Raw genomic sequence first — 26,278 nt, 5'->3', positions numbered from 1 at the left:
AGACGGTCTCACGGGTCGTATTTATGAGACAAATATCTTATTTGAGTCATCCATGAAAAAATATTACTTTTTATGCTAAGAACGTTACTTTTTTATTGTGAATATCGGTAGGGTTGATCCGTCTCACAGATAAAGATTCGTGAGATCGTCTCACAAGAGACCTACCCATAGATCATTGGGAAATTTCCACGCCCCCACCAACTTCTATATATATTATAAGATATTACATACATATATCATCCTCGGCCCTCCTATCTAACCACACCATATTAAGTACCTAAATCTCAATCTCCTTTCATTTAATTTCTCCTTGGAAAATCAAAAGACTGCAGCATGTTCGCTAGCACAACCCATAGTGAGTACTCGATGGAGCGGTGCCCACAAGGTAGGCCATTTTTCATGGACAAAACGCAGAAATGGAAGTCCAACAAGCTCGAACCAGCACCAAGTTGCCCTAGATGTGCCTCATCCAACACCAAATTTTGCTACTACAACAACTATAGCTTGTCACAGCCTAGGTATTTCTGCAAGGCGTGCCGAAGGTACTGGACTAAGGGAGGCTCGTTGAGAAACATACCCATCGGGGGCGGGTGTCGAAAGTCACGTCGTGCCAGGGCAGCCAGATTGGAGAGAGCAGCGATCGCTTGTCCGGGGCCCACCCATAGCCCGGAACCCACAAACGAAACGATAGACTTGGCGGTGGTTTTCGCCAAGTATTTGAATAGGGACGTGGAGAGTCATGACCAAGAGTCCTCGAGCCAGGCAAGTTCATATGACAATATTGATAGTCAAGTTGAGGGCTTTAGTATCACGTTGGATCCGAACGGACAGCCGTCGGATTCTGTTGATGCTGGTGATGATCAATTACAGCAAGTGATTCCTCAAGCATCATCAACATTTGAAGGTATCAACGGTCAGGATTTTGTGTACCAGAATTGTGGTGATCTTGAAATGCAGAGTATACTAGGGGAAGAACTAGCAGGGAATTTAGTATGGTCTGATGACATGAATTTGGCAAACATTGGATCACAAGAATCAACGGCGCAAATTCAAGATTTTGGGTTATTTTCAGCTGATGATGAGCTAAGAATCCCTGCAAATCGTGTACATTATAATTGGGGTTCATTCGATCTATCTGGCTATGAAATTTTTTCAAGACCTTGATATTTTCATCAATTAGCCATATTTTTATTATTTTAATTAATTAAATGGGAGTGATTGTTGGAAGTTAAATGTCACGATTCTGGGAAAGTGACCTGTGCCAATATGTGATGATGACTATATATATCTATCTCATATATATTATATATACACACCTGAGAGAAATAGTGAAATTTTGTTGCTGAAGTTAAATTACTTGAACTTCTTCCATTTTTTCTTAATAATATAGTACTGATGATGAGCTTGGTGATAGATTTTTAGTCACAATTATTCTTCACAATATGTCGATTATTAATTTTGGTTATCTTTTTACTCGCATACGTGAATAGTTGAAATAATAGTTTTTTTTAAGATTATCTCACAGATCTATTTATGTTAGACATATCCATATCAATCCAATACATATTTTAAATGAAAAGACTTTTAACATATAATATTTTTTCACAAATTGGATCGGGTCGAAGATTTGTCTCATATAATTATCCGGTGAGATTGCCTCACTAAATTTTTTTTTGTAGCTGAAATAGTCTTGCACGGTTATTTTGATGTTCATCCACCACATGTTGTCGTTAGGTTGTTAGTGTTGAATCATTATGATTACCAATATTCCATAAAATCAGATATAGATATGGATGGCTATGTGATCTATCCATTGCAATCAAAAGTTTAAGCATTAAGTTTAAACTTGTCGCTAAGCTCGATCATGGTTTTCAAATCGTTCATACCCGATTTCATTGAAATCTGAAATTGGTTTTATTTTGATGATATTCATTCAGGTTTTGTTATACTTCTATTAGATTACACAGAAATTTATTTTTTTAACAAAAAAATTCATATGAGACCGTTTTTCACATCAATTTTAGATGTCCAACTCTAATTTATATAGATTGAAACATAAGTAGATGGTTAAAATTAAATTTATATAAATAAATTTGAATGAAAAAATAGTATTACTTGCATATTTTCCGAGATGTTAAAACTTAAAATGGCCTGCGGAGGGATCCCTTTTCTCCACCCTATCAGAGGACATATCCAACATTTACACCAAAATAGTTTTTTAAAATTTTTTTTTGTTTTAATTATTATAAATGTGTATTAATTTTTTTATTTATTTTTAAATATAAATATTATTTAAATGATAATAAAATTTTTATTTTATTATTTTAATAATGAGATATCTAAACATGCAAATTAAAAATATTTAATCAAATAAATTTATAAATAGATTTTTAAATAATAGTTAGTTATTTATATTAACTAAAAATATTTAATTAACGGTTTGGTTTAATAATTTATAAATAATATAATAACTCAATACAAATGAATAATTTTAATGCAATAATATGATTTGTAAAAATACATAAATAACAATTGAAAATATTAATTCTAACATAAATATAAATATAAAATATAACTATTAATCTATTACTTCTATTACTATCTATTAAAAATCTCTCTAATAGAGACAAAAAAATTGGTCTGTTTTTTGCTTTCTCAATTTTACCCTTATTTTATATCGAAATTACATTTTTGTTTTTATTTTTTTAAATCTCAAAAAACATTTTTTTTATTTTTGTTTTAAATTACAACTATTCAAATAGCACTTTAGTCCCTCGATAATTTATCAAATTTCAATTTAGTCTATAGATAATTATAAAAAAAACTGTATACACACGCGACCGCGTGTGCAAAGTAGTCTATAGATAATATAACTTCGGAAGCGTGAGTCTGGGCTCTTGAGGTATCGATGAAGCATTATCTGCCCTTACGGCCCAACAAGAGTCGTCGTAGAAGTGACGGGCTTCCTTCTTTCTGTTTTCAGAGTTCAAACAGGCCGTAGACGAAAATGTCTAAAAAACCTATTTAATTTTGACGGATGAAATATAAATTTTTTACATTTAACAAGTTTTGGTGCAAATAACTCTTCATTCCTCTTACTCATATACGTACATATCGAAACATGAAAACGAAAAAATTGATTAATGACTTCGTCTCTGGAAGAGTAAAATGCGACGATAATTTATCATGCCTATAAATCACACTAAATTGGGCTGAAAACCGAGAGGGATGCAAAATCCAAAACCCCGTGTGTATCAGATTTTTGTTGGCTTAAATTAGGAAAAAAATTATTACAGTCATGTCGTATTTTGGACTAGGATCAGCCTTAAATTTTCGTGTGATCCTGATGATTACTTATGTAGTAAAGCACCATTTGAATGATATGATATGACAAACTAGGGATGTGCATTAATCTAAATGATACCAAATTAAGATAAAGAAATTAATATATATATGTTTATTCGGTATGTTCCATTTTGTAGGATTTATTTGTTTTTGTTTACGTTCAATTTAAGTTAAGATTATTAGCTAAGCACAAATACTAACTTATCAAGTGTCATATTATAAACTCAACATCCGACGGTTCCCAAAATTTATTGTTAACAATAAATATAACATGGGTTTGTACCGCCTAAAAGATATTAATAATGAAAGTAATTAGTGACCGCATAAACATGAGATTTAAAGTTGAAGCAGGTTTTTTGTGAGACCGTCTCATGGATTTTATCTGTGAGACGGGTGAATCCTACCGATATTCACAATAAAAAGTAATACTCTTAGCATAAAAAATAATATTTTTTCATGGATGACCCAAATAAGAGATCCGTCTCACAACATATTACCCGTGAGACCATCTCACACAAGTTTTTGTCTTAAAAGTTGTATTCAGTTCTAATCTCGCAGGTAGAAATATTTAGGTCGGGAAAGGAAAATGGGCTAAGATAATTCAATTCATTCATTACTTAACGTTTTTGGGTTTGCAGAACCCGAGGGGATCAAATTTCTATCTCGCACTATCTCCATTTCAAAAATATTAATGAGGTTGGGTGGAGACGGGTACGGAGTCCCGAACTTATTATTATACTATTATTATTGATGATAATATCAATAATAATATTTTTGAAAAAATAATAATAATACATTGATATTATTATTTTCTGGACGGATTTAGAGTTGATGATAATATCTCCATAATCGTTTCGAACTATTTTGGAGATCTAAAAAAATCCTCCAATCGAGCAGTAAGGAAATTGGCCAACCCTAATGCCAACACCCATAATCAGTTCAATAATATGGACGATACGTACGAGTCTTGGCCTCCTTTCACCTCCACAAATTTTTTTTTCCCACTTATTAGTTTTGGTGAATAGGAAATTAGACAGTATCACATCGGTCATGTATCTATGTGGGTGCGGTGCTAATAAATTATTTTGGCTAAATAAATTTTTTCTTCCTTTTTTTCTAATTTTCTAAGCTTCGAAATTGTAAAATAAAAAAATTATGCTTGGGACAAAAGAAACAATTGATTTTTTTTTTTTAAAAAAAACCGTTTATTCCAAATTGAAGTATAATATATTAATAAAAATATTATTTCATTCTATTATGTATAGACCAAGTAAAAATCAAGCGTTGTTTTTATGAAATGGCATGCCTAATTAATTTTTTCAAATACGTATTTATTGTCAAGCTGGTATCCTCCTTATTTATGATTATCACTCAGCGTTGTATTAATACTGATATATATATATCAAGATGACATTACAACAAACCCACACTAGCTTGGTGCCATAATATTAGTTTTACTTAATCTTTGATTTCTCTGTGTTGAGAAGATATTATATTACTACATAAATTGATTTCCATGGCTGCTTTGTTATCAAGATCAAGAAACATTATACATCTATTGAAGGCAAAAATTTGCTCCTTAGAGAAACTGGAAAGCAGGTTCTCAATTTCTCGTTTTCATGTCAATTCTTGTTACAAATCCATGGCCGGAGAGTATCGGAGAAAATCGCCGGACTTGTGGGATAAGTGGCCTGGAATTCTGTCTTTTCGACGGTACTGAGTCAGCCGGAGCCGGAGAACAAGTGGTGTCTGTGCCTGACACGGATAACGAAGATGAAGAAAACCAGGTTATATCTGCACGAGTACTTTTCTTTAGCTAGTTAATTTTATTCTGGTTGAACAGTGCAAGATCGTACCTAAAATTCAAATGGGGAGAAATAAATTATAGTTTTGGCAAATTAGAAATAAAATTTTGAGCTTTTTTCATAGTTAATCATAAATCTTGGTCCGATGCTGCGAATTGTTGATATGATACTTGCCACCAACACTTATGATTATGCAATTATATATAGTGAGAGATGTAAAAAGGATATGAGTTCTAAAATTTTGAAACAATATCAGGTTGAATTTGGATTTATATATTTAAAATGTATAAATTATAAATATAGTTTTGTTGTTTAGAATATTAAAAACATAAACTTTAAAAACATTTAATATTAATTAATGATGAATTTTAAGTTCACTCGATAATTATGTTATTTAAAATTCATTTTATTTTATATAATGAAAGTGTAAATAATTAATTAAGGCGTGAATTAATTTAAGATTTCTATGGATTTCAAGTGCACACTTAGTTAAAAGACAAAAATTTGTGTGAGATGGTCTCACATGTCGTATTTTGTGATACAGATCTTTTATTTGGATCATCAATGAAAAAATATTAATTTTTATGCTAAGAGTATTACTTTTTATTGTGAATATCGGTAGGGTTGATCCGTCTCACAGATAAAGATTCATGAGACCCTCTCATAAGAGACATACTCTAGTTAAAATCAAACAAAAAAAAAAAGTCTTAATTGCTAGCCGAAAGTATAATTTAGTTCATTATTGAAAATATAAAAATAGATAGAAACTATCGTTCAACTGTAATATAGGTAAGGCTGCAAACACAAGACTTTGTCGGGAATTACGGAATTAATTAACGTAAAATTTTTATAATCTATCATAAAAACTTCTCGGCATAGCTACTTTTTCCACGTAGACTCAGTACCACACGTCTCTTTTTCTCTAGTAGTAATAATTTTATAGTGAAATTTGAGGGGGCATACATTATTAATTTATGTGTCTCTGACCGATGGAGGTAGTTTGTCATAAATTCGAATAAATATTATTACTTTTTGAAAGAGTTTCAGGTAGTGTATTTCCTGCACATGATATAGGTTTTTTAAACAAATCAAGCCAGTTCGTGAGTTGTACGAGTCGGTTCAACAAACATTTGATTTGTTTTTAAACTTATTAAATTCGAGTCGAATTCTAACATGCTCGAATTTTTTTCGAGCCAAACTTAGTCTCAATTATTTTGTTTGATATTTTACGAGCCGTTAGCGAGTCATAATATTTTATTAATATAATATTATCATATATAAAATATATTTACATTTCGAGTCTTTCGAACGTTTAGAGTTTTTGAACCTTCATTCTCGATCTTTAATAACTGAGCAATAATTCGAATAGCTTGTAGATATGTTCAAATATTTCGAGATGAACATGGACTAGAACTTCATTTTGAGTCGAACTCGAACCAAAAAAATATAAAATTCTCAAGCTTCGGACTGAGCTCGAACATTATTAATTCGATTCAAATTCAAATCTTAAATTTTAATAATATTTGACTCGATTTATTTCCACTCTTAACCATATAATTGTGTAGTAGAGCTATTAGGTCACATCAAACTTCAAGATTTATATCTTTTGTAATTCGCATTTTACGGATTTAATATATTTTGATTTAAGAGGCTGGCTACTATAAAATTCAGTACCACAAATCTGATGGGAGCATACATAATGTGACAAGTACCCCCCCCACCCCCCCGCCACCCCCCCACCCCCCTACTTAAAACACGAGTCAATGTACATGTACTCAACCAACTGAATTACAGTAGGAAAATTCAATGCAGTTTGGTGGGCGATTATAAAATTAAATTCAGGCAGCACTTGTTCACGCAAATTGGCTATTGCACGCACCTAACCCAGAAAGACTGTCCAATCTCTTCTTCTTTAAGTTTGTATAGAAAACTTAAGGGCAAAAATGTGATTTTTTTTTTTTCGCATATTTGAAGTTGATAATTTAAGCCCAAGTAACCGAAACTAGAAATATTTACAAAACTAATATTGTTTTAATTTTTTTTTTATGTTGTACTCTCTAATTATTGTCTAATTTGATGTGTATATATATCAAGTCACGTAACTTTCTATGAACCCTACTTGGCTGTTTGGACATATCTTGTGTCGTTTAGCATAAATTGTCTCATAATCACTAGTAATACATTGTATTAACTCTTTCTCCAATTCATCGGTGGAATATTTTTTTTATTAAAAAAAACGTGGATTCATGATTAATATAGGCATAGTGACAAAGGAATATAGATTAGGATGTCCAGATTGTAGATATACTGATATGCTAGTTTGAGGGTATAAAGGAAGAAACATTTGCTAACATCAAAATTTGGAACAATGCTTAATTTATAAACAAATGCAACCAAGTGATAGATATATGCCATTTTTTTTATCATTTGTACTCAGAATTTTCCCGAAAACAAAGATGATTAGCAAAAATTTGTGTGAGACGGTCTCACGGATCGTAGTTTGTGAGACATATCTCTTATTTGGGTCATCCATGAAAAAATATTACTTTTTATGCTAAGAGTAATAGTTTTTATTGTCAGGGGCGGTCCTAAGAAAAAAGAGGCCCTGGGCGAAACTTATAATACGGTCCTCTTGTATTGATTCGAAATTCAAATGTATATTAAAAAAATTGAATAGCAAAATCAAAGTAAACCAAAATGTGTAAACTACACATAGAAAAATGTTTACATAATTTCTCAAAATAATTTATTCAACAATCAATATTATTTAAAACGCACTCTTCTTGCGATTTTTGAAGCAAAGTCATCAATTATGTCGTCATATGAGATATCTTCCAGTATGTTTTTTTCGATGCAGAGGATCGCCAAACTATTCAATCTCTCTTGAATCATTGTGGTTCTCAAATAAGATTTCAATAATTTTAACTTGGAAAAGCTTCTCTCAGCTGATGCTACAGTTACAGGAATAGTCAATAAAATTTGATACGCAACCACAACTGTAGGAAAAACATCTATTTTCAATGCAAACTCCAAAATTTTAATGGCTGTCCAAGATTTATTTGTGTCGTAAGCTTCAAGAGGTAGCATCTCTTGCAACATTTGTAATTCTAAAAGCAAATCATGAGCATCAATATCAGACGCATCATCCTTTTTCAAAGCAGATTCAAGATTCACACAACATTTTCTCAGATAATCTTCATCCAATGTCATTAACTGTTTTCCATTCAACAGAAATCCAAACAAAAAATGCTGCTGTTATAATTTTTTTATCATATTTAGTTCTTATTATATATATAATATAATTAAAGTAATTATTTGGGTCCCAATACTATTATATATATATATTAAAAAAATTTGGGGCCCTCATCAAAATGGGGCCCTGGGCATGGGCCCAGTTTGCCCTTGGAAAGGGCCGGCCCTGTTTATTGTGAATAATGGTAGGGATGATCTGTCTCACAGATAAAGATTTGTGAGACCGTCTCACAGTAGACCTACTCAAGATATTTATGGTTTGAAAATGACCCCGAACCTGCTGGGATCCTTCGTTAATTAATTTGTTTGGTGGCATAGAATTTTTTATTCAAATTACTACGTTTTATTATAATTATAATTATAAAATATCAAATTTATGATATATTTGGTATGAAAATGTAATTGTTTCTCTCTCTTTGTACTCCTTAAATTTTAGGCAAAAACTTGTGTAAGATGATCTTATGAGTCGTATTTTATGAGACACGTCTCTTATTTGGGTCATCCATGAAAAATTATTACTTTTTATTTTCAGAGTATTAATTTTTATTGTGAATATCGGTAGGGTTGACCCATTTCACAGATAAAGATTAGTGAAACCGTCTCACAAGAGAAATATTCTAAATTTTAATTTGGCAAAACTCCAATTCTAATTTGTTATTAAATATGCCGATATACAATAATTTTTTTTTGGTGGATATGAATTCGTCGGGATCGGATCAACCTTTTTAAAAATCATTGAATACAAATTTAAAAATAAACTATGTAACATGACAAAATATATAAAAACATTGTTTTTAAATATGATAACTCCAAAAAATTTGTTTTCAAATATTCAAAAATTTATATATATCTCAAAAATCGTTTTAAGATTTCGGATAGACACCACATAATTGGTTCACGTAAGTGACATTTGTCCGACATTTATTTATTTCATTGGTTGTTGCCACCTCATAAACTCCAATGCAAGCGTCGCAATTTAAGTTCGATCTTATGGGGGCACTGCTACCTATGGACAGAACCCTTGAAAAGATGAATTTGCTCAGAAATATACTGAAAACCCCCATAAAATCTGGGTTTTGTCGCTCATTAATTTCAATTTACAACTCACCATTAGTGGGCAAAAGCCATGCATCCCATTCTTGCGTTTCTCGGTTTGAATCAACTAAAGCCAAACAACATGCATATTTGTGTAATCACGAAGAAGAAGAAGAAGATTACGTTGTTAACAATTTTCAGGTGAGTTTTACTTGTCCGATGTTTTTTGGGTGTTAATGATCAATGATGTTACACAATTTTGTCGTGATTGAGAAAATAATTCAGTCGCATGTATTGCTTTCTTGCTCATTTCATGAACAAGTGTTTTATTTATTTATTTTTGATTTTGTAGTTTAAATAATGCTAGAATTTGATTTGATGAGCGACGAAAAATGGATATATGAAATAATGGGATGAGAAGGAAAATTAAGTGCCCAAAGTTATTTTTAAATTTAATTTTAGGTGGTGGTGCCAATAAGGGTGGCCGGAGGTGGTCGTCCACCTCAAGTTTTATTCACAAAAACATGACTCTATATTCCATAATTTTTTTAACATTGGTCAATCTGAAATTCCGGCCCACGGCGGGATCGAACGATTATTTTGCACCAATTCAAATGGAATATTTTTTTTGTCATCATTATCTTGATTGTTGTTAAATATATTAGCAGGGCCTAGATTTCCCTGGTGGAAGGGTCACATTTACCACCGAGATGAAGTTCATTTCAGAGTACCCGGAAAAGAGAATACCTTGTTATCGGGTTCTTGATGATGATGGCTATCCAATTGCAAACAGCATGTATGAACAGGTATATAATAATTTTGCCTCAAGTTTTCAGCCATTTTTTATTATACATTATGCAGTTGGCTTCTCGATGTTGTTTCATGTATCTCAGCGAATGGTTGTTGTTCATACGGTTTGTTTCGATCTTGTTTATATCATTTCTAGAACTCTCAAATGAAAATAAGAAAATTCCTCAACAAAGTATAATGTCAAGGAGTGCTGCTTTATAAAGTTCATGTCTGTTTTTTGGCGCGTTCTTTTTTCTAAGAGGGATGGTGCAAAATGCGATCTAACCGTAACCTTCAATCTGGCAACAATTATTTATTTTTTTAGGTATGGAAGTGAAGATAAAGGTCTTGTATTTGGGTATTTGTGAAATTTTGTAAGGAAATTTATACCTATGTTTTTTTAATAAACAATGCATTAGGTTAACAAAGAAACTGCTGTGAAGATTTATGAGAACATGGTAACCCTTCAAGTATTGGATACTATTTTCTATGAAGCACAAAGGCAGGGGAGGATAACATTCTACTTGACCTCAACGGGTGAAGAAGCGATTAACATTGCAACGGCTGCTGCCCTTGCGCCAGATGATGTTGTGTTACCTCAGGTAAATTATTTACGCCTAAATCAGTGAAAAAGCAATATAGCGAACACGCCATAACCTTGTGAGAAATTTTTTTTTAAAAAAATTCATAGATGGTGTTCAAGTTATATTTTGAAAACAATTAATCTTGATATTTTCATCTACTGAGTTTAATCTGTAATTTAATGTAGTATCGAGAGCCTGGAATCCTCTTGTGGAGAGGTTTCACCCTACAAGAATTTGCCAACCAATGCTTTGGAACCAAAGATGATCATGGGAAAGGAAGGCAAATGCCGATTCATTATGGTTCCAAGAAACTTAATTACATCACAGTTTCATCTCCTATCGCGTGAGTTGTCCTGCCTTTAGATGACGAAGATTGTAAATAGAAGATTAAAATATAACCAAGAACACATTCATCTAAAAAATCTCTTTGGTTTCTTTGTTGATAGAACGCAACTTCCTCAGGCTGCTGGTGTAGCTTACTCGCTAAAGATGGATAACATAAAAGCATGCGTGGTCGCGTTTACCGGAGATGGCGCCACTAGCGAGGTAAAACTCATTAAAGTTCAAAACTTTATGACAATTTTCAAATGCAAATACGGGATGTGAATATATTAGGAGGCTTCCAAATGTTTGGCAGGGAGATTTCCATGCTGGTCTAAATTTTGCGGCAGTTATGGAAGCTCCAGTTATGTTTATATGCCGTAACAATGGATGGGCCATCAGCACTCCTATATCCGAACAATTTCGAAGTACAGTCTCTTTCTATTTACACACACAAAAAACAGAACTCAGATATACGTACAAGTTCATTTTCTTGGATGATAATTGATTTTTTTATTATATGATATTGGAAGGCGATGGCGTAGTGATAAAGGGACAGGCATATGGAATACGTAGTATTCGTGTAGATGGAAATGATGCTCTAGCTGTCTATAGTGCTATTCGTGCAGCTCGTGAAATGGTGATACGAGAACAAAGGCCAATACTTGTTGAGGTGAAACTTTAGCACTAATGTGTTACTAGATGCTGTTTCGGTAGGAGATTGGGAGTGATCATCCCCTTTTACAAGTGAAAAGGGGATATGGGAAATTCATTCAATGAAAAGTATTTTGGGTCGGGCAGAGCCTTTGGGTCTATTGCTTGCCGTGAATATGAGAACAGAGCTATACAATAGAGTTTTCTAAAACAAGTGTTTCTTCATCCAAATTTATTGAGCGGACTTACCTTGCCTCCCCATCCCTTCTCGAGCCCCCGCCCCACCCTTTTTGATACTTGGATGTCCGTAGCTTGAAACATTGCAAATGGATCTTATTTTTCTCCATGTATACAGATAAATTCCGATACAAAATTGAAACGACTAATGGTTCTATAGTTGTGATGTGCTCTAGGCCCTTACGTATCGAGTAGGCCACCACTCGACTTCTGACGACTCCACCAAATATCGACCACCACAAGAAATTGATCACTGGAGAACAGCTCGAAGCCCTATGGGAAGATTCCGAAAATGGGTTCAGAGAAATGGATGGTGGACTGACCGAGAGGAAGACGAGCTCCGGGAACGCATTAGGAAACAGGTATTGTAACCAACAGAGTTGCACGTTTCCTCATTCTTGTTTCTGCTTGTATATATACTTGGCCCCCGTAACTTGTTATCAATGTAAATGAAAGGTATTGAGCGCGATTCAAGTGGCGGATAAAATGGAGAAACCGTCACTTACAGAATTATTCAGCGATGTGTACCATGAAACACCGTCAAATCTCAGTGAACAAGAGATATCACTCAGAGAAACCATCAAGAGACATCCCCAGGAATTCCCGGTTGATGTACCCGTTTAAACACTTATTTGGCTTGTAACATACAAGGCTGTCTGATTAAGAAACTACTAAAGAAAAAATGTATATAACATATGGGTACATGTTACTTGGCCAACGTTTTATACCTCTCGGCCTCGGGGGATCTACGAGGATAAATTTAAAGTATTCGAGGAAGAAAATTCCTATCTTATTATTATTGAATGACCCCCATTTGTTCATCATCAACCGCAGTTTTGTGAAAGATTTTACAAAATAAATTTGGAGTAATAAAAATTACTAACATAGAATTAAGTAGAGTGTTGTTCATGCTCCAAAAATTGATTTTTAAACTCCATTTCTTTTATATTTATTCTTGAGTAGGTCTCTTGTGAGACGGTCTCACGAATTTTTATCTGTGAGACCGATCAACCATATTGATATTCACAATAAAAAGTAATACTCTTAACATGAAAAGTAATATTTTTTTATGGATGACCCAAATAAGAGTTCTGTCTCACAAAATATGACATGTGAGACCGTCTCACACAAGTTTTTGCCATTATTCTTTACCCTAACTTAGTTATTTCTTTTTTTAATTTTTTTTATTAGACTAAAATGATCTCTCATAACCCTACTGGCAACTTAGCCATTGATTTTTTCGATTCCATTTTTAAATATTACAATCATACAATTTCTAATTTCTTGTTTTGATTTCCTTTACAATGAAAAAAAAATCTTAGCGTTCGACATCTAGAAATTCTCGATGTAGTAGATCAAACAGTGAATTAGGGATGAAGAAGATATCAAAGAAATTTCTAAACAAACGTCGCTATCAAGTTGATTTTTTTATTATCATTTTAAGCTTTATCGAAATTATTTTTTCAAATGAATTTGACGATTTGGATAAGATATTTCAAGATATGATGTACGTATCGATCTACACAATTTCCAGTGAAGGAAGGGAAAAGGTTAAGCACAAGAACACATCTCATATTTTGTCAATTCCAAATATAAGACAAAAACAAAGATGGTGCTTTGGAGAATAAGAATTTACATAATCACGAGTTTTCAATTAATGATTTCATGTTCATCATATGTTGCATCAATTTTCTAAGATTAAAAAAAGGGATGTTATAAGTTACGATTATATTTTGACTTTTGTTTTTTTCTCCTAATATTTGATGTGACGATAGAAAATATTGACATAATTAATATTAAAAATTATCGAAATGATATCGAAAACTTAGATAACCATGTAATTGGCTATTATCTCAGATCATATATTATAGTCGAACGATTCCATAGTTTATTTATTATTGGATTAAAAAAAGTTTCTTCTTTCCATTTTTATTAATATTCTAATTAAACATTATTGGGGTCATGCATGTCATGAATGCATCTGGACGAAAACCAATCAAAGATACAACAGAACTTGGAACATAGTACATAAAGATTTAATGGGTTGGTTCCAAATAGGACACTGTAAATAATTGTAAAAGACACCCCCACCCTATCGAAGAAATCGACAATGCTTAGCCTGTTTTTGGACCCAACAATCGATCGACTGTAGCTCGGATATGATGTACAAGGTACTGTAATTCAAAAACACAATTATTTTGTGAACAAATTGAAATTACAAGAAAATTTCCCGACACCTCAGCTTTCCTTAATTTTCACCGATGCCCTAATCAAATAATGTCGTTTTGTATTGCGACCATCACTAGTCAAATCATCTCTTCATCTAAAATCTAGCTTGTTATAATATGTATGATTTAGTGTAATGACATGCCCTTTTCGTCTCTAAATCTCGTCCTCAATTTTCTTCTTCAGTCTAGGATTTCAGAATATAGAGGTTGTTTGCATGGGAATAAATTGCATGCATGATATTTAATTGGATCTCTGGTTTGGAAATTAGAGAAAGTTTTAGACAAAGTACGTACCAATTAGCAATTTTGTAATGACATGCATTAAAACAGCCGGACCCGTATGATTCCGATGAGGGAGAGTACGAATCTACTCCATGCAACGTTGGCATAGTCGATAGATTAAAATATGTATTTTTAATTTTATCCAACAAGAAAGAGACAAGTATAGCATAATTAACCCCACTATCCTATCGTATGGGCATTAAAAAAAGTTTAGAACGCCATTAACAAATTCTATTACTAATTTAAGGCACGCGCGGCTTCGTTTAGCCTCAAACAACGTTGCTATAGCCTATATACATTGTGGGGTTTCATTTTGGTTCTTTCTTTCCTGTTCTTTTGATGGTACATCTCGTAGAGTCGTGCCTAAAATTATTATAAGTTGGAATATTAATGCATTATTGGAGAACGATCGATTGCAAACCATTAGCCAGACACTTTATTATTCTCTCTCTTTAAAACTTCAAGTTTTGATTTCATTTTTTCCCCTTTAGTTAAATGTGAATCATCAATTTATCATCGTGACATTTAAGTTAAACAAAAAATTTAAGAGATTATTTTACGAGTCAATTTTGTTTTATTTTTAATTTTAAATATAAACCGAATTCACTCTAACTATATATATATATATATATATATATATGTATATACATATATGACAAGAAATCTATTCATTTAAGTTATCGCCTCTTCTTTTTTCTTCACCTTTTTCTTGCACACCCTTCTCACTAGAATGCAAAAGTAATCACATCAAGGGTCAAAATTTGTCTAAAATCAAGGATTAAAGATGATGTTGTGGGGTCCAATCGATTAAAAGCAACTTTATTTGAATCCGTATTTTTTTTTTAAAAGAAAAAGAAAGATTTGAGAGCATAATATCAAACTCGATCATATAATAATATCAAACTCGATCGTATAATAAAACAACTATTAAGTTAGATTTGTAAAAATATATATAATATGAAAGAAAATCTCATAACTTTATTTGAAATCAATCCATTCTTGTATATGAGTTTTTTGAATTCACGTCTATTGTATTTAATGAATTTGAAACTTATCTTCTTTTTTTAAACGAAATTACTTTTCTTATAGATTATAGTTGATATACTTAATAATAGAGATAAGTTGTTTTAAATAAAAGTAGTAGAATGAAAAATTCTATTTTCCTATTATCAAATTAATGTTTTAATAATAATAATAATAATAATAATAATAATACACACCACCCATATTCTCCTCTTTTGACACGACCTTTTTTTTAAAAAACAAATAAAAAAATTTGCCCACGAAATTATCGCTTGCGGCCCTCCTCTCTCGTCTCCTTCTATAAGTATTCCTGTGCATCGTCCCGATTTTTCAGGCACTTTCATGATTCTGTGTGAGTCCTCACGCACAATACTCTGAACTGGGCAACCTTCAATTATTTCGTGCAATCATATCTTTTTCATCACGATCATGTTACTTGTGATCACCCCTTTCTTCTTAAATTAAAAAGATTATTTCTTGCGAAATAATTTTCAAGAAAGAAGTGGGGGACAGACTTAGATTTCTAGGAGGAGGACCCTTTTTGAAAACCCCTGAATGTTGTTAACAACTGCTGAACTATTTTAGTATTTCTCTTGGGAATTGATATTCGTTCATTATAACTATTGATTTGAAATTTATCTACTTCGTTTATTTTCTGTCAATAGGAGCAATAAGGCAGAGGAGACCGATGGTTTTTCGTGATTTTGGCTGTGTGAGTACTAAGGATAACATTGATGGGGGAATGGGCGGTCCATGTGAAGGATTAAGAATAAGTGACTGGAAAGATATTCCAGCGGAGCTGTTGCTGAGGATTCTTTCTTTAGTGGATGATCAGACGGTCATTGTGGCATCTGGGGTTTGTCATGGCTGGAGAGATGCCATTTCATGGGGCCTTACTCATCTCTCCTTGTCCTGGTATATGCGTTCTCGACTTGATACTTTCTGTTTTATGCAATGATTTTGATCATATTTTCTACTCTGCTGGCTTTCTTGTCTGAACTCTGATGTATTATTTTGACTGTGCATGACTCGGATGGTGTGTGTTTCTGTGTCTTTTTAAATTATTCTTCTGAAGTAAGAATTGTCGTTATTATCTCTATTGGAATGATCTGACCAATTTTAGTTGGCTATATCATATATGGGTTGACTTAGTCTCGTAATGGGGTAACAAGAAAAGAGAGTAGGAAAATTTGTTGCTGATTCTGTGAGGTTTGAATGATTTTTGCCTGTAGAACGTTAATATGTTAGTAATATATTTGTGCATATCTAATATCGGGGACGTGTTTCGAAACCCCGTTAGTATTATGAGATTGTTTCCAATTAACAATTGTATATTATACATATCACTTATCAGACCTATCCGAGAGTTGAGATGGAGTTCCTCTGTTTTAGTTCATGTTTGTGGACTGTAAATTTGTTCTACCGAATACTTGCCACCGGTCTATTATCAGATCAAACTTGTTTGTTATAGTTATCTTTTAACTGGAGAATTCCTAGCCCCTTTTACACCGAGCTTGCAGCTAAGAAATTGGTATTCGATTGGTACATATCATTTTCTTTCGTTTTTGTCAGTTAACAAGTTCTATTTGCAGTTGTGGGGATGAATTTAAGTTCATCCACAAGAATAACTGGATGAAAGATATTTATGAAACAAATTTCATATTTTTTTTAGTGTATACAACATATACGTGTTTTAAATATGTTTTAATTTCATAATTAGTGTCCAATGTGATTTTCATATACTTTTCATGTCTCGATAATATTTTAGTTCCGCTTTATAGAAAGGAACAACATGAACATAATCGTAGGTTTTGATTAAGAACAACTAATATACCTAGTTGTTAACTGGATTTTTTCCTATTAGGTGCAAGAAAGACATGAATGATCTTGTGCTATCACTAGTTCCCAAATTCACCAAACTCCAGGTTCTAATCCTTCGGCAAGATTCACCTCAGCTCCTAGATGATGCTGTTGAGACAATCGCACAATATTGTAGTGACCTGCAAGAGTTGGATCTCAGTAAAAGCTTTAGACTAACAGATAGATCGTTGTATGCCTTGGCTCATGGTTGCCCAAATCTTTTAAAGCTGAACATAAGTGGTTGTTCGGCCTTTAGTGATTCCGCTGTGGGATATTTATCCGGGTTTTGCCGGAAGTTGAAATCCTTGAATCTTTGTGGATGTGCGAAGGCAGCATCTGATAGGGCTTTGAAGGTATAATAAATTTTGAATTCTGTACCCACTCATCTTATGATGTTTAAGTTGGCTCTGAATTCTATGTGTCTATTTTGTGCAGGCGATTGGATCCAACTGTAATAATTTGCAATCATTGACTCTTGGATGGTGTGATCGTGTTGGTGACGAAGGGGTAAAGAGTTTAGCATATGGTTGCCCTGGCCTCAGAGCTCTTGACTTATGTGGATGTGTTCTAATAACAGGTATACTCTTCTTATTCGTTCTTTAGGTTGTTGTTATGTTAATAACTCGAGCACAAGTTGGTTAAAAGTTAAGTTGCTTTTCGCCAATTTATGGTGCAGCTTAAATTTAGCTCATGATACTAGTTTGAAGTATGAAAATAACTTCATTGGCTTTTGTTTACACTAAGACAAACCTACTGAGGGATGAGTAGATATAGTCGTCATCTTAAACAAAAAAACTTCAGATTTAACGAGTAATCATTTTGAGAATACCAATTTTGCTTAGGCATCACAAGGAATGAAAATTGAATCATTATCGTAATTTGGATATTGCACAATAGCTCAAGTAATTTAAGCCTACTCCAATCTCAGCTAGAAGTTAAAAAAATGAATCATTTTGAGATTGAAGTTTACCCAAATTAAAGATCAAAATTGAGTTTGTTAATTTGGTGCAAGCATGATTATCTCTGTCAATTTGTTCTGGAAATTAATTTCGAGTTTCACCCCGACAACTTGATCTGCATATCTAGTTTTACCCCAAAGTGTAACAAATATCCCCCCTCAGTCACTCAATTGAATTCTCGAGTCCTTGACACAATTCTTGTAATGGGATACAGACGAGAGCGTGATAGCACTGGCAAACAACTGCCTTCACCTAAGATCCCTGTGCTTGTATTATTGCCAGTACATCACCGATAAAGCGATGTATTCTCTAGCACAGAGGCGAGTGAAAAACAAGCACGAGATGTGGACATCCGCTAGAACAAACAGGCAGGAGGAAGAAGGCCTCACAAACCTGAATATCAGCCAGTGCACCGCCCTTACTCCTCCAGCTGTACAGGCCTTATGCGACTCATTTCCGGCTCTTCATACATGCCCTGGTCGCCATTCACTGATTATAAGCGGCTGTCTGAACTTAACATCAGTGCATTGCGCGTGTGGTGTCCAGACGCACCGTCCCGCACACGCCGTGCCGCACCTAGCTCATTAAGTTGCGTGAGTAAAACACCAGATTTCTATTGGCTGAAAGAAAGAGCAGTCATGTGTATAATCAAGAAAAATTAGTGTGTTTTAAGGAACAAAATATTATTTGTGCTACTTTGTGTGATTAATGGTTACTATCGATAGTATCTTAAGAAATATCAGAATAATAAAAAAATTACGTAAATGATCTTTTTTTAATATTATATGTTTTTGTATATAATATTAATATGGTTGCACTTGGTCAGTGTGATCCAATATATAATAGAATGTTCATGAAATGATATTGGATAATTATTTGAGAATGTAGTTGATTATATTAATAAACAAAATATTAAATTTCCATTTTAACAAATTTTCTACCATTATTAAATAATTATGTTTCTATTTCATTAATAATTTTTCAAACATACTCTACGTAGATCTTGCCCCTCTTTTCGTAATGTCCTCGTTCCATATTCCTGGTCTCATTTTCGCACCTACTTCATTTTTGAAATAGGGATTTTAATCAATGAGAAGGTGTTTCAATTCATATTTTCAATTTTTACAATCTAAACCAAATTGAATATACATATATATATATATATATATATATATATTAGATAAACATAAAATAAAATAATAAAGGATATGAATTATTTTAAATAATGTTAAAATAATCATTAATTTTAGAAGAGAGGTTTTAGGTAAAAAAAAAAAAAAACTTCTTAAAATTAATTACTCCAAAAAGTATTTCTTGAAATATAATAATAGATTAATACTAAGCTCCCATATTAAACCACATATAATGAAAAAAAGTTCAATAGGATTTTTGTTGGATCATTCGGATTGGCCAAAACATTTATCTCTTTTCAATAAAAAAATTTATACGTTAATACATTTCGTAATATAAAATTTACCTTGTATATATATATATATTTCAAGATTTCAGTGCAATCCTTGATTTTCTGTTTTACACTGATATACATTTTAATGGAATCGCCACTAGGAATTTAGGGTCACTTGGACATAAACTTAAATATTTTTTAACCAACCACTCCAACAATAGTTAACAACAATTTAATTTTACGTTTCCAATGATAAATATATTATCAGTTATCGATGGTAAGCAAAGCAAAGCATACATTAGTAAATAAGAGTAAACTCACAGCATAGTTGTATTTATTTTTTTGAAATGCATAATCGCATTTTCTTTTTCCTTGATTGTTGATCATATTAATTAACACAAAAGCTTTTGTGGAACTGTCTCATGAGTAATTTTGTGAGACAGATCTCCGACCCAACTAAACCCATACAAAAATAATATTTAGAGAAATTTGGATATAAATCCTCAAACCAAAATATAATTTATCATAACTCTCTAAATTAAAAAAAAAAACTTTTTCTAAACTCCCTAAAATGACAAAAATAACCTTATATTTAGTTCAAACATACAAAATTATTATTACTTAGTAACTAAATTATGATTCAGTCTAATAAGTTCCTGGAAATAGTATTGAATTTCTCTAAGATCTTTGGAGATCTTAGGGAAATCCAAAAGACAATACAAAATTATGACAGTGTATTGTATTATGTACCACAAAAGGTGGGAAAAAACCTTTGAAAAAAAAGAAGAAATTCTTGTAACATTAAAGTATATTGAAAAAAAATCCAAATTTTAGAACAACAAACAAGTTCTAATAAAAGAACTTCGGTAAGAATGTTACCACCATCCTTTGATACTGAACACTTATTACATAAAAGAGGGACGATCAAGGTGATGCCAAAACCTTTAACAGAAGAAGAAAAATAATCAATCTAATTAAAAATGTCTCGGAAAAGAAATTAATCTGATGACAAAATTAGAATGGATTAGTCTCGATGATCTCCAAGACCTTGCAGAATCTTTTGTAAATCTCAAGGTCGTAAATCTAAAGATGAACACAACTGAGAGTAAAGAACCCGCAACAACATGGTTATCTTCTCATGAACCACCAAGGGAAAGTATGAGATCACATAATAAAAAAACGAGAGGACCCCAAATATATTTTCATGTTAGTGGAGAAGCACATCTAGTAAGAACCAGATCAAGGAGAAATCAAATTCCCTTGCACCAAACACTATATGAAAAATCGGTTTTAGAACCTATATATCCTTATAGGGTTATGCTTAACCTTGTTGTACTAGACTTCAAAACAGAGAAGATCTCATAGATGATTGGACATCGGCTTTGAGAATCACAGTAGGAGCACTTGATCTCAACAGAGAATGATTCATTAAAATTTATAACCGAGTCTTATGGGATTAGTTAAAATTGCAGGTACATGACTTCGGTAGAAATCAAAGAGTCAGTCCCAGTCGAAGAATCTCTTAGTGTGATAGTCGGAAGAATGACTATCCTATTTAAAACACAATTTATAGGGGTAAACTATTTTAACAATCAAGACACATAGGAGAAAAATATATATTCAAGCTCTGTATAGTCTTGAATTAGATGACATTTGTTTAGTGGATGAATATATTATGTTATTAAATAAATATAGATGTAATTCAGGAGATGAAAAAATATATCAATACAACTTTTCTCCGCCAAAATGCCAAGTTCCTGGAGAGAGAGTTAATTCAGGAATATGTCTTTGACAATCCAAATATTTTGGCAATAAAAGCTTCTTTTTTCAAAATAAATGTACAGAATAGGTGACATATGACAGCATTACAAAAAAATTACAAACGATTAAGGGGTATTAATAAACGTATCCTTTTATGTTGTAAAAAAATGATCTTCCAACAATTATTGGAAGTAAACCATGAAGGGAGAAAATAAAGAGTTTCAGATCTCATCCTTATGTCAAGAGTGGAAGAAGTGGAATTAGTTCTTAAAAACCAAGAACAATATGGTCTAGATAAAAAGTCAGACTTCATAAATTTGGTCAGAGAAATGAACCATCAAGGAGTAGGATGTTATCTCAAGCATCAAATACATCTCGAAGCAAGTGAAAGTCACCTATAAAGAAAAATTTCAGAAGGGCTCACAACCAAGCCATTGAAAGTCTTAAAGATTATAATCGCTGGATATGTGAAACAGAGATCATATTTCAAATAATTGTATAGAAAATGATAGAACGGGAATAAAATGCTTCGATCCAAACCGAATATTTAAAAAGCAATTTATAATCAAGATCTTGTTCAAGTATATCATTTGGAGATATTGCCTCATACAAAAGTGTACATGAAGAAGAGAAAGTCTTAAGTTAGGAAGAATATGATGAAACAGAATCGGAATCTGACTGAAAACGAAATGTTTCGATACAAAACACATGATGATTTGTCTAGTTTTTTTTAGCCAAACAATAATATCTCATAACATGGTTCAAAAGATCGCGAGAGAAAATATTATCCTACAGAGATATCGAGAATTCTCTGCAAGACAGGTAGAAAAGTTCTCAGAAAATCTTGGCATAAGAAACAAAAAATATCATCTAATCTATAAAGTTTCCAGAAGGGAAATAACAATTATTAATGGAACTTATGGTAAACCGGATAGAGATGCAAGTAATTCCTTCCGAAGAAATTAAAGAGGAACTATAAAAACTCAAGATAGAAGTAGCACATATCATGTCATTGATTCATATCGGATCAATTCAGATTATGATAAAAGCTATTTTTAAAGAATGATGAATAGATTCACATATTGATATTGGGTATATGCGACTAAAAGAATGAATAAATTTCAAGATTCAATACTAGGAATTATCTCAGAAAATCTCTGTGTAGGGAAAATTGTAGGAGTAATCTAATCAAAAATTATCTACAACTTGGCAGATCGAGATTTTAGCCGAACTTTGACGTTGCATCAAAACTTCAAGGAAAAAAGATTGATGAAATAGGGTAATAGATCATATTCTATTACCTATAAAATTTCACATGCTCTATGTAATACACATAATTCAGAATTGTTTATTAGAAATGAGTTTATTAAAATACCACAAATATTTTGAAAAGGTGCTCAGGAAATTTAACCAGAAAGAATAAGTTTCATTTAATATACGAAACAAGGTTGTGCTAGGTGCTGTTGAAGGAATCTATATCAAGAATCATCTGTTGCGACTCTGTGGTTGGACTGAGAGGATCAATCTATAAAATCAGGTGGATACAACCTAGCGACACTCCGATCAAAGAGGTAAACTGTACAATTTGTTATACGGAAGCATGATGAGCAATTTTAAAAAGATAAAAAAATCAATAATCTGAAACATAATATATATGCTGAAAATTTTGTGTAGTTGCATGTCTTTAGGTTATATTCCTTTAAGAATAGGCTAGATATATATAATAATGTCGCATACCATAATTATAAAGATTGATGATATTGTTGGAAAATTTAAAAGATTAGGGAACTCAAATAAACATTTTGGGGAATAAGGAGTGAGAAGAAAATTATGTTTAGGATGAATAGTTATTAATAGTTTGCCCTATTTTTTTGTCAAAAATATTATTTTTCATGGTGAATATAGATCGGGTGGATTTATCTTACAAATATAAATTCGTGAGACCGTCTCACAATAGATCTATCAAATTATTAATTAAATAATTTTGTATATGGAAAGTAATAATTTAATCAGATAATATAGTATATGGAAGGTAATAATTTAATCAAGATAATATTGTATATGAAAACTTGGAAAGTAATAATTTAATCAAAAGATTTCATAAAGTAATAAAAGCGATATTTTTTTTTATAAAACCAAGAATAAAAGCGATTTTATGTTTACAAAGTTGTGGAGAAACAAATTTAAAAATAAATTTTAAAAATATGAAAAGTTCAATGGAGAAACAATGACAAATGGAGGGATCAACGAAAGGACTACTTTCTTCCATAATCATTGTTTGGTCAAAATGAAAATTGAAATACAACAAAAAAGACATCTTCTTAATTACCATGTAAAAAGTTATCCAAATGTATTTTGTTTTATATAAATAGCGTAACAAGGGTGGGATAAATCAATCAAGAAACAAAAAAATGAAGCAAGAAACCGTAGTATTGATCGTAGGCGCAGGTCCTGCAGGATTGGCAACCTCTGCATGCTTAAACCTCAAAAACATACCAAACATCGTCTTAGAAAAAGAAGACTGCTGCGGTTCTCTGTGGAAGAAAACGGCTTACGACTAGGCTGAAGCTTCACTTAGCCAAGGAGTTCTGTGAACTCCCAAGCATGCCCTTCCCTCCCAGTGCACCCACATTCGTACCCAAACACAGTTTCATCCAGTACCTGGATGACTATGTCAGTCATTACAATGTGGCGCCATTTTACCATTGTGAAGTGGAGTTCGCTTCTTTCGACGGGAAGTGGACCGTTGTGGCTAAAAACACGCTTTTGGACATGACTGAGGAATATGTTGCGGAGTTTCTTGTTGTCGCCTCGGGTGAGAACAGTCAGGGTTTTGTGCCTCAGATTCCTGGTTTGGATTCGTTTTCCGGGGATGTGTTGCATTCTAGTGATTATAAAAATGGGAAGAAATATGAGAATAGGGATGTGTTGGTCGTGGGAAGTGGGAACTCTGGTATGGAAATCGCATTTGATTTATGGAATTGGGGTGCTCACGCTTCTATTGTTGCTAGAAGTCCTGTAAGTGTAATAGCAATTAGTATATATATTACTCCATGCATGGCGATAAGAAAAAGAGAATTTATTTATTATTCATCTAAATTAAGATGTTATTAAAATCTACAATATATACGATTTTTGTTTTCGCAGGTGCACATTCTTACAAAGAGGATGGTACAAGTCGGGATGGTTCTATTGAAGTACGTGCCTATAAATATAGTGGACAACGTTGTACTAATGTTAAGCAAATTGAAGTATGGCAATCTTTCTGATTATGGGATTCAAAGGCCAGACAAGGGACCCTTTTATCTGAAAATGGCAACGGGTAGATCTCCTGTAATTGACGTTGGGACTATCGACAAAATTCGAAGTCGAGAAATAAAGGTAAAAATGGCGCAAATAATTGCCACGACATGTATTTTGGAGAAAAATTTATCTTCTTTTAATATATTAATTCAACTGAAGGACCGCATCATTCATTGGAAAGTTCCACGTGAAGTTTTCGTTTTACGTGACAACTTGGTAGGTATTCCCATCCATAAAAAGCGTCGATGGAAATCATGTGGACTTCATAGATGGAAGTACTAAAACATTCGACTCCGTGGTTTTTGCCACCGGCTACAAGAGCACCGTCGCCAAATGGCTCAAGGTACTTGATTCTACGCTAGTCTATGTATTCATACATTCGTAGGGGGTTGATGTTTTGCATCGTAGGTAAAATGTAGATTTTCTAAATCAAAAAATTATGTATTAGATTTCAAGAATTTTTAGGGTAAAATATAGATTTTCTAAATCAAAAAATTATGTATTAGATTTCAAGAATTTTTGGACGATATTAATATGGTCGTTACTGTTGCCATGTATGTACAGGATGATGGGGCACTTTTCAGAGCAAATGGAATGCCGAAAATGCGAGCCCCAGATCATTGGAAAGGTAAAAACGGCCTTTACTGCGCTGGGTTTTCAAGGAGCGGTTTGTTCGGAATATCCAATGACGCCATAGCAATAGCGCATGATATAAATGTGCTATTCAGCCATGAAAATTGACTGTATATATTCAGATATGTATACAAATAAAAAGGGTTGAATAAGTGACTAAGGCGAGAGTTAAGTTTCCAGATTAACTTAATTCTCGTTCATCCGAAATTAATTTCGAGAAAATAAATATATCGAACCTATCTATTAGTGACATTCATTTCGTTTAATTGAAACCAGCACAGAAACAACAACGGCGACGGAAACGGGCATGGTCGCGGTTTTAATATTATTAGTTTTTTTTTTTGGTTTACGGTATACGGTTTTTAGCATGGTTCTATAAAGCTTGATTAAACATCGCTTAAGTTTGAAGCCTTTCCCTAGAATGCTTCGCTTTGGCAAAAAATGGTCAAACATAGGTTGATCATATATATTAAGAGTAGTCAAATACGTTTAAGTGCGATTTTTTTTATAAACAAACAAAATTGATGATAATGAGACCATGGACGCAAATTAACGATTTATTAGTGAGTAATGCTAGAAATTAATAATGATTAAGTGCGAATTTTTTAATAAAAATTCGCTTGTTAATAAAATCATGACAATATTCTTGGTTCAAGCTTTTACTTTCGGATTGATGATGCAAATTTTTTTATTTTTATATAAAAGTATTTTTATTTGAAATAGCTATTGCTTTTTAGAAGGTATTTCGAACAGTGAAGGTCTATTATATTGTGCAACAGTGACATAAAAAGTAAAATTTTCA

At 32.5% G+C, this 26,278-nt stretch overlaps 4 protein-coding genes and 1 long non-coding RNA gene across 10 annotated transcripts; 4 read left to right on the top strand and 1 right to left on the bottom strand.

Annotated features, from left to right (window-relative positions):
* The first annotated feature begins 180 nt into the window (after positions 1 to 180).
* Positions 181 to 1,172, top strand: LOC142532909 (dof zinc finger protein DOF3.5-like). Its single transcript, XM_075639456.1, has one exon. The coding sequence runs from the start codon at positions 334 to 336 to the stop codon at positions 1,162 to 1,164; it is 831 nt and encodes a 276-aa protein (XP_075495571.1). The 5' UTR covers positions 181 to 333; the 3' UTR covers positions 1,165 to 1,172.
* Positions 1,173 to 4,763: 3,591 nt separating this feature from the next.
* On the top strand, positions 4,764 to 12,850 carry LOC142533289 (2-oxoisovalerate dehydrogenase subunit alpha 1, mitochondrial-like). Of its 3 annotated transcripts, none has more exons than XM_075640005.1 (9): positions 4,764 to 5,132; positions 10,106 to 10,243; positions 10,646 to 10,828; positions 10,996 to 11,153; positions 11,257 to 11,356; positions 11,448 to 11,559; positions 11,665 to 11,804; positions 12,199 to 12,384; positions 12,479 to 12,850. In XM_075640005.1, the coding sequence occupies exons 1-9, from the start codon at positions 4,965 to 4,967 to the stop codon at positions 12,644 to 12,646; spliced, it is 1,353 nt and encodes a 450-aa protein (XP_075496120.1). In that variant the 5' UTR covers positions 4,764 to 4,964; the 3' UTR covers positions 12,647 to 12,850. The 3 variants fall into 3 exon arrangements, with proteins under 3 accessions (XP_075496120.1, XP_075496119.1, XP_075496118.1); XM_075640004.1 differs by lacking the exon at positions 4,764 to 5,132 and adding an exon at positions 9,423 to 9,638; XM_075640003.1 differs by lacking the exon at positions 4,764 to 5,132 and adding an exon at positions 9,423 to 9,638 and having other exon boundaries at positions 10,103 to 10,243.
* On the bottom strand, positions 12,484 to 13,154 carry LOC142533290 (uncharacterized). Its single transcript, XR_012816718.1, has 2 exons — positions 12,751 to 13,154; positions 12,484 to 12,690 (listed from the first exon to the last, which is right to left on the bottom strand). It is a non-coding gene; the product is annotated as an uncharacterized LOC142533290 (long non-coding RNA).
* A 2,651-nt stretch (positions 13,155 to 15,805) lies between these two features.
* Positions 15,806 to 19,150, top strand: LOC142532907 (F-box protein SKP2A-like). 4 transcript variants are annotated; one of them, XM_075639453.1, is made up of 5 exons: positions 15,806 to 15,907; positions 16,221 to 16,470; positions 17,420 to 17,768; positions 17,851 to 17,992; positions 18,589 to 19,150. In XM_075639453.1, exons 2-5 carry the CDS (start codon positions 16,244 to 16,246, stop codon positions 18,960 to 18,962), a joined length of 1,092 nt encoding a protein of 363 aa, XP_075495568.1. In that variant the 5' UTR covers positions 15,806 to 15,907; positions 16,221 to 16,243; the 3' UTR covers positions 18,963 to 19,150. The 4 variants fall into 4 exon arrangements, with proteins under 4 accessions (XP_075495568.1, XP_075495569.1, XP_075495567.1 ...); XM_075639454.1 differs by lacking the exon at positions 15,806 to 15,907 and adding an exon at positions 15,914 to 16,112; XM_075639455.1 differs by lacking the exon at positions 15,806 to 15,907 and adding an exon at positions 15,938 to 15,956.
* A 4,801-nt stretch (positions 19,151 to 23,951) lies between these two features.
* On the top strand, positions 23,952 to 25,584 carry LOC142532497 (putative indole-3-pyruvate monooxygenase YUCCA11). The gene is given in 5 exon segments (XM_075638779.1): positions 23,952 to 24,098; positions 24,100 to 24,558; positions 24,688 to 24,921; positions 25,064 to 25,186; positions 25,408 to 25,584. Coding segments are annotated over 5 exon segments (1,140 nt in total).
* Positions 25,585 to 26,278: the final 694 nt, after the last annotated feature.

This window comes from Primulina tabacum, chromosome 18 (assembly GCF_025594145.1).
Source record: "Primulina tabacum isolate GXHZ01 chromosome 18, ASM2559414v2, whole genome shotgun sequence".
NCBI lineage: Eukaryota > Viridiplantae > Streptophyta > Magnoliopsida > Lamiales > Gesneriaceae > Primulina > Primulina tabacum.
The sequence above is the reverse complement of the archived record's forward strand: the minus strand, read 5'-3'. Positions and strand labels throughout refer to the sequence as shown.

Excerpts from the sequence above, each read along its gene's own strand:
- LOC142532909 (XM_075639456.1), top strand. The coding sequence starts at position 334 with ATGTTCGCTAGCACAACCCATAGTGAGTACTCGATGGAGCGGTGCCCA.
- LOC142533289 (XM_075640003.1), top strand. The coding sequence starts at position 9,432 with ATGAATTTGCTCAGAAATATACTGAAAACCCCCATAAAATCTGGGTTT. Across the intron at positions 10,829-10,995 it reads ATGATGTTGTGTTACCTCAG|TATCGAGAGCCTGGAATCCT; the intron begins GTAAATTATTTA and ends AATTTAATGTAG. Across the intron at positions 12,385-12,478 it reads GGGAACGCATTAGGAAACAG|GTATTGAGCGCGATTCAAGT; the intron begins GTATTGTAACCA and ends TGTAAATGAAAG.
- LOC142532907 (XM_075639453.1), top strand. The coding sequence starts at position 16,244 with ATGGTTTTTCGTGATTTTGGCTGTGTGAGTACTAAGGATAACATTGAT. Across the intron at positions 16,471-17,419 it reads ACTCATCTCTCCTTGTCCTG|GTGCAAGAAAGACATGAATG; the intron begins GTATATGCGTTC and ends TTTTCCTATTAG. Across the intron at positions 17,993-18,588 it reads TGGATGTGTTCTAATAACAG|ACGAGAGCGTGATAGCACTG; the intron begins GTATACTCTTCT and ends AATGGGATACAG.